The sequence below is a fragment of the Aplidium turbinatum genome, chromosome 16, assembly GCF_918807975.1.
Source record: "Aplidium turbinatum chromosome 16, kaAplTurb1.1, whole genome shotgun sequence".
Classification (NCBI taxonomy): domain Eukaryota; kingdom Metazoa; phylum Chordata; class Ascidiacea; order Aplousobranchia; family Polyclinidae; genus Aplidium; species Aplidium turbinatum.
In genome coordinates, this window is record NC_137487.1 from 8,671,193 (window position 1) to 8,678,523 (window position 7,331).

A 7,331-nucleotide genomic window follows, 5' to 3' on the forward strand; every position below is an offset into this window, starting at 1 on the left:
GGCTGCTGTTCTTTTACAAACGAGTGTTTTTAGTCAAATATGACGCAACCAATGTTATTTGTGAAACATCAACATTAAAAATATTTTATTACGTCACAAGTCAGGATGATCAATTCATCAGCAACCGATCAAGTTCATGAATTTTTTTTCAAAACGAAAGCTTTTATTGAAAGTCATTTTAAAACAACTTGTTTTCTAATTGCAATCCTTAAAAAAAATTAAATTTGCGAAATTTTTCTTTCAATTATATCCAAATTGTTCTTAGATAAAGAAATACTCGCCAATTTATCTTCCTCACTCGCCCAATCACTGGTTGTGTTGTACATTTCAATAGCTTTTGTGAAAGCGGCTTTTGCTTTAAATAGTTGGTTTGTCTTTTGAAGCCCAACTCCGATGTTATTGTGGCACGATCGAAATATACAATATTGATTTGCTTCAACATTGAATGCTGTTTTCATTAATGTAATTGCGGATTCGTTTCTTGCGATCGTTTTGTACCAATCAGCTGCTTTGAGGCAGCAGAAACTAAAGCGAAACAAAAAACAACTAGTTTGTTTACATTTAAGTTTTAAATGAACATTACTCATATTTTCCATAAAATCGAGTATTTCTTCCATGAATGAACATTGTTGTTTAATTTGTTGCTGTTTGGACAATTCAGAGGATATTTCCATCATCAACCTACCAATATTTTCAAGCTTATCTGACCTACTTTCCCCGTCGTAGTGATTCTTAATAAATTGAAATCTACAACGAACCAAAGAGATTGCGCAATCGCATTTTTTCACATTCATAAATTTCAAAACTAATTTCCTAATGTTCTCATCATAAACGTCACGTGATTGATCGGTCAAGCGTGACGATTGATTTGCATCAACGATGGATGCAATCGAAACACAAACAAATTCTACTTCTGGAATGTTCTCCGAACTCAACAAGCATTTTGCTTGGTCGATGCTTGGTTGTAACTTGTCCCATCCTTCGACATAGTCGATGATCATTTGCACAGTTTCCACCGCTTTTTTGAAGTTATTTTGTTGCTGACATGTCGCTGCAGAACCTGTTAAATCATGAAATTGTAAAACGATCGAACGATCAGAGATGAAATTTGTGCACTGGAATGGAAATAAACTTTTTAATAATTTTTGAACTTGTAATTAATTGGATTAATAAATCTTAAATGTGGTTTTAATTGATTAACCACTTCATGGATGTAACGGATTCAACCGAAGCGTATTTGAATCTTACGTAGCGCTTGTATTTTCCGCCAGGTGGCGGCAGACAGTTAAAATGTATTCGGTCGATACTTTTACGCTTCATCGTGGTCGATGCTTAAAAGCAATGTTACCCCCCCCACTTTCGCTGAAATGTCCCACAGCTGTTTCGGGAGCCATTTATTTTAGTCTGTCTAATATTGATTGTCATGTTGAGAAAATAAATAAATGTAAAAGTAGCTGCCAAAGCTCAATATTCAATCAATAGCTTAAATCACGCAAGGCCGTGTTTACCACTCCCCACACCCTTGGGTAAAGGGTCACTCATATTCAATTGGTTGAGCGTTTTCCAGCTACTTGACATAGGAAAATGTAAAAATACTGCTACATATGCTCGATGGTTAATACTGTAGTTTATATCAATGGGGTTTTCGTATCATATTGTCGGTCATTATTTGGGATGACCATTCCAAATCAAAACCAATCAATGCCTTTTTGTTAGAATTCATAAAAATAGAACATTAAACCCTCTCGTTTTCTTTGAAATATTGATTTAACAGTTGATAGATTAGTACAGGGCTACTCAACTGGCGGACCGCGGTCCGAATCCGGACTTTCTGGGTGTTGAAGATGGACCTCGGGTTTCTGGAAGAATAACCTCATTGCCACATTTTAGGGCCTCTTTAAACAGATTTCCATTAGGGAAAAGCAATTTTTTGTGATTATCCAAGGAGCTGGGGGCTTAGCCCCCAGACCCCCCAACGCTTTCCCGTTTTCTCTGATGTGCGATCCACACAGCTACACTACAAAGAAACACAATACATTTTTTCCTTTTTTATTTCTTTGTTTGTGTCAGATAAAAATCCAAGTCGTGTTACATACTACCTGAAAAGAGTTTCGGTGCTCGCAGGCTACTGGTTGTTTAATTTTCGTGGTTGCATATGAAATATTCATCGGACCGCAAAAATATTCATCTTGTCAAAATGAACCTTTGCTAACATTAGTTGAGTAGCCCTGGATTAGTAATTGAAATTGCGACGATGTCGGCAGCCAGTAGAGTTGACAGGGATGGTGTGGGGTAAGCTATGGTATACCCGCTATTATTAATAGCCAGCTATTGTAAATTTTTTCAGTGGACTTGTATTTGGCAGAAAGTTCCAAAACGACATTTTTTTAGTTCTATCATGTTGTGTTGAAGAAGTTTGCATTCACCCCAGTATCTCATTTTTTAAGACAAACACTATGTCATTTTTTTTCGTGTGTTTAATTTTTGTGTTTCAAAAGTGATGCGCGTTGATGACAGTCTTTTCGTTGATTTTAACAGAAGACCAAACTATCCTTTGAAAGCTTTATTGTTGTTGACAGAGCCGTGTTAAAACCAGGCAAGGAAGTAATTAACTGCTTGATGGAGAAAATTTTTCGTTGTGTAAGCGTCTGGGGCCGAAGGCAAATCCTTGAGTCACGCCAAATTCGCAATGTTCTTGGAAATAGCTGAAAGGCTACTAGAGAGCAGCCAGTCTTTGGCTTCATCATTCAAGACGCAGCAGACCTTCCACTTTGTTAAGTGGCTTGAAGATGGTCCAGTCATTGATGATGTTGCCTGCGGTATGTTCCTTTGCACCACATTTACAGGAGGAGGAAGAGGCGATTCTCCAGTGGTGCACGGTTGAACGGAAAAGCATGACGCTCGTGCGAAGAGGGTTGAGGCGCACCTACGCCAGGTTTTGTTGTGTCAGACCGGTGGAGCAGGTGTCGTCGTCGAATGGAGTCTGTTGGTGCTTGACTTCCATTTAAAATTCAATTTATAGTCCGCCCAAATAGCCGCAGAAATGTTTCGTCCATCTGCTTCGTTGATGTCTTGATTTCAGTTGATGGGGTTGCTCGTTGGAAGGAGCAGAGACGTTGGAGTGAAACAGATTGGTGGACTCCAATGCTCGTCGGTGGAGAGACAGAGTGGCTTCTTCGTGATGAAGGTCAGCAGCTTGTATGCTAGCGAGAATGGGGAGATTGTCCAATGATATGTGACGCAGGCATCCCGTCACTGTGCGTTGCTGATGGCAGTGTCGATGTTCTAGCAGTGAGCATAAAGTTTCCAAGTTCACGGTTTTGAAAGAATTCGGGGTAAAATCTCAAAAGTTTACCTCAATCCCGGGATACCATAAAAACGGGCTTGTTAAGGACAGTGAGCTATTATACCTTGGCTGTACGATTGGAATGTCCGTTTTCATGCGAGAGATTTCTTTTTTTTTCAAGTTAATAAACTTTGTGAGATATGCAATATCCTTAACTTTTGCGTAATGCAAGTATTTTTTCACCAGTACTTGTTTGTGTACCATTTAGTCCGGTAAAAGTAAGGAGTAAGGACAACCGTATTCAAATCACGTAGCATTCCATAACAAGCCAAGCGTTTGTGTTACTTACCTTGCAATTGTTTGGCTGTTGCAGGAGTGAAAACTTCTTTCTTGACAGTGTGCGAAATAACTTTCATCTGAACGTAAAAAGTTTATTCAATTTGGAAACTTTATGCCTTTATTAAACGATTTTGGTAAAGAGGTGACTTTCTTCAACCGTAGACAGATAAAACCAAGCAACCACACGGCATTTAACATAATACATTAAAGTGAACATTAACTATAAACTACGAACGTTTTCGGCCATACACAATACACATGTTAGCCTTTTTCAAGTAACGAAAACATCTACATTGAAAATAAATAACTGATCTACACAAGAAATTGAAAACAAAATGCATAGAAGGAAACGGCAAAGCAGGGGAGAAAGGCACATCACATGGCGGTCAATTCCGCGAGGCAAAAACGCATTATGTGATGAATTATAAAAAAAAGTTAAGCAGGCAGGAAGCGCCTGCGGCAAACAACTGCGTATTGAGGCGAGGATTGCAGGGTTTTATTAGCAAAGCTTCGTAGATTTTAGAATCAAATTCGATTTAGTGTCAAATTTAAAATCATAGATTTATCAATTTGAACAGAAAAAGTGAATATACATTTCCTAATCTCTCAATGACGTTTTCTAAAACGATGTTTCGGGACACTCCATCCACTCCGTTGCCTGGAAACGCAATGGGACTTCTACACGTTGGACATCTGCAATGGTGGAAAAGAAATTGTAAGTTTTGTGTTTTAAAATATTGGATATGACAAAAAGACGTTTTTATTTTCAAGTAGAGTTGGCTTTGTAAATCAATTGCACCACTTTGCATTGCACAGTTTGGCAAACTGTTGAACTTATATTGTCGCATTGTATTTTATTTGCAGCTTTAAAGGGCGGGGAAACCCAAATTAACTTTGCGAGTTTTTTGTTTCAGCATGATGTCATTGTGTACAACATGCGTTTTAGCAATAAAAAAATCCAAATTTTGTTGCCCTCGTCTCGCAAAATACTGCATCAGATATAAGATGATGCAACTGAAACAATATATGATGCAGTATTTTGAAGTAATGCAAAAATGGTCATAAATCAAGTCTGGTCTTAAACTTTTGGCCATAACTATATGTACCTTGTGACGTCACAGCGAACAGAATCACAGCTTGATGCGCAACGAGACCTCGCAAACGGGTATCAATCAAAAGCGGCCTTAGCGAGACGAGGGCAACAAAATTTGGATTTTTTTTTTGCTAAAACGCATGTTGTACACAATGACATCACGCTGAAACAAAAAACTCGCAAAAAGTGAATTTGGGTTTCCCCGCCCTTTAAGATTGTAGAAAGAAGACAACTTTGCATCCAACTTAAAGTAAAATATTTGTGTTTTTTCACAACCTGACACTTCAACGGGTTCTGTTTTTAGCTGTGCGTTGGTTACGAACTAAAAGTTTGGGAACCACTAATGTAGGAACCATTGATGTGGGAACCATTGATGTGGAAACCACTGATGTGGGAACCATTGATGTGGAAACCATTGATGTGGGAACCATTGATGTGGAAACCATTGATGTGGAAACCATTGATGTAGAAACCACTGACGTGGGAAGCACTGATGTGGAAACCACTGATGTGGGAACCATTGATGTGGAAACCACTGATGTGGGAAGCACTGATGTGGAAAGCACTGATGTGAGAACCATTGATGTGGAAACCACTGACGTGGGAACCACTGATGTGGAAACCATTGATGTGGGAACCATTGATGTGGAAACCACTGATGTGGGAACAACTGATGTGGAAATCATTGATGTGGGAACCAATGATGTGGGAACCACTGATGTGGAAACCATTGATGTGGGAACCACTGATGTGGGAACCAATGATGTGGGAACCAATGATGTGGGAACCAATAATGTGGGAAACCATTGATTTGGAAACCACTGATGTGGAAACCACTGTTGTGGGAACCACTGATGTGGGAACAACTGATGTGAAAATCACTGATGTGGGAACCACTAATGTGGGAACCAATGATGTGGGAACCAATGATGTGGGAACCAATGATGTGGGAAACCATTGATGTGGAAACCACTGATGTGGAAACCACTGTTGTGGGAACCACTGATGTGGGAACAACTGATGTGGAAATCACTGATGTGGGAAGCACTGATGTGGGAACTACTGATGTGGGAACCACTGATGTGGAAACCACTGATGTGGAAACCATTAATGTGGGAACCACTGATGGGGAAACCACTGATGAGCAAACCATTGATGTGCAAACCACTGATTTAGAAGCCACTGATGTGGGAACCACTGATATGGGAAAAACTGATGTGGAAATCACTGATGTGGGAAGCACTGATGTGGGAACCAATGATGTGGGAACCAATGATGTGGGAACCAATGATGTGGGAAACCATTGATGTGGAAACCACTGATGTGGAAACCACTGTTGTGGGAACCACTGATGTGGAAATCACTGATGTGGGAACCACTGATGTGGGAACAACTGATGTGGAAATCACTGATGTGGGAAGCACTGATGTGGGAACTACTGATGTGGGAACCACTGATGTGGAAACCACTGATGTGGAAACCATTAATGTGGGAACCACTGATGGGGAAACCACTGATGAGCAACCATTGATGTGCAAACCACTGATTTAGAAGCCACTGATGTGGGAACCACTGATATGGGAAGCACTGATATGGAAACCACTGATGTGGGAAGCACTGATGTGGGAACGACTTGTCACAAGTTATTCTACTGGGAGATTGACGATGATTTATAGGTAAAAAAGATAAAATAAAGTTCTTGTGTATTGCGATGAAAGCAAAATATGCCAATTTGTACAAAATTTTCTTGATACCTTTTATCCTGATTGCTCTGACAGAGTCTGGCTAGACAGTTGTGGCAAAAGCTATGCCCACACGTTAGCACACGAATGGGCCTCTTCAGAGGTTCAACGCATATTGCACATTGGAATTCTTCGGCAACACTGGACGCCATTGTATCTTATTCTAGCGCAGTAAAAAATCTGGAATAATTCCTTTCAAAGGATAGAAAACATTTAAAATAACTTCAATTATTTTCTGTAAAACAGATTGATTAATGTTTATAGAAATTTCACAATCAACATTTTCTAATTTCATTAATCAGACAATCAACACTGGCCTAGTGGCAGAAAATTTTGTATTATCATTGGTCTTATTATAAAAAGGAATAAAAAATAAATGAATCAAGCCACAGATATTGACAAGTCATGTCCTGGTAGCTTCATTCAATGCTGCTGTATAGCCTCCTAGCAACTTGTTTGGTGGTTAACAAATTTTACAAAAAAATATTCAACGACCGCAGACGTTAAATCGATTTACAAAGTGGTTAGGTTTTATGTTTGGATTGATACTAAAAATGCTAGTTTCTGAACTTTGTTTTATCTTGATTGTGATTTACAAATATTGTTCTTAGCACTACAACTGTCACCCCTCATGCATTATTTTATTAAAAACTAACATTGCCACATTTATAGCTATATATATTCTATACATCCATTTTACAATCGCAGAATGTATGATCTTACATTAACTTTGTTTTATCTTGATTGTGATTTACAAATATTGTTCTTAGCACTACAACTGTCACCCCTCATGCATTATTTTATCAAAAACTAACATTGCCACATTTATAGCTATATTCTATACATCCATTTTACAATCGCAAAATGTATG

At 38.8% G+C, this 7,331-nt stretch overlaps 1 protein-coding gene across 1 annotated transcript; it reads right to left on the bottom strand.

Moving 5' to 3' along the window:
- Positions 1–6,691, bottom strand: LOC145785836 (uncharacterized). Its single transcript, XM_082597542.1, has 4 exons — positions 6,473–6,691; positions 4,219–4,318; positions 3,636–3,702; positions 1–1,060 (listed from the first exon to the last, which is right to left on the bottom strand). Exons 1-4 carry the CDS (start codon positions 6,610–6,612, stop codon positions 219–221), a joined length of 1,149 nt encoding a protein of 382 aa, XP_082453668.1. The 5' UTR covers positions 6,613–6,691; the 3' UTR covers positions 1–218.
- Between the last annotated feature and the right edge of the window lie 640 nt (positions 6,692–7,331).

What these genes read in the sequence shown, in the direction of transcription:
- LOC145785836 (XM_082597542.1), bottom strand. Translation starts at nt 6,612, where the DNA reads ATGGCGTCCAGTGTTGCCGAAGAATTCCAATGTGCAATATGCGTTGAA. An exon ending in CAGAGCAATCAGGATAAAAG is followed by an intron (nt 4,319 to 6,472) that starts GTATCAAGAAAA and finishes CCACCATTGCAG; the next exon opens with ATGTCCAACGTGTAGAAGTC. An exon ending in AACAGCCAAACAATTGCAAG is followed by an intron (nt 1,061 to 3,635) that starts GTAAGTAACACA and finishes ATGATTTAACAG; the next exon opens with GTTCTGCAGCGACATGTCAG.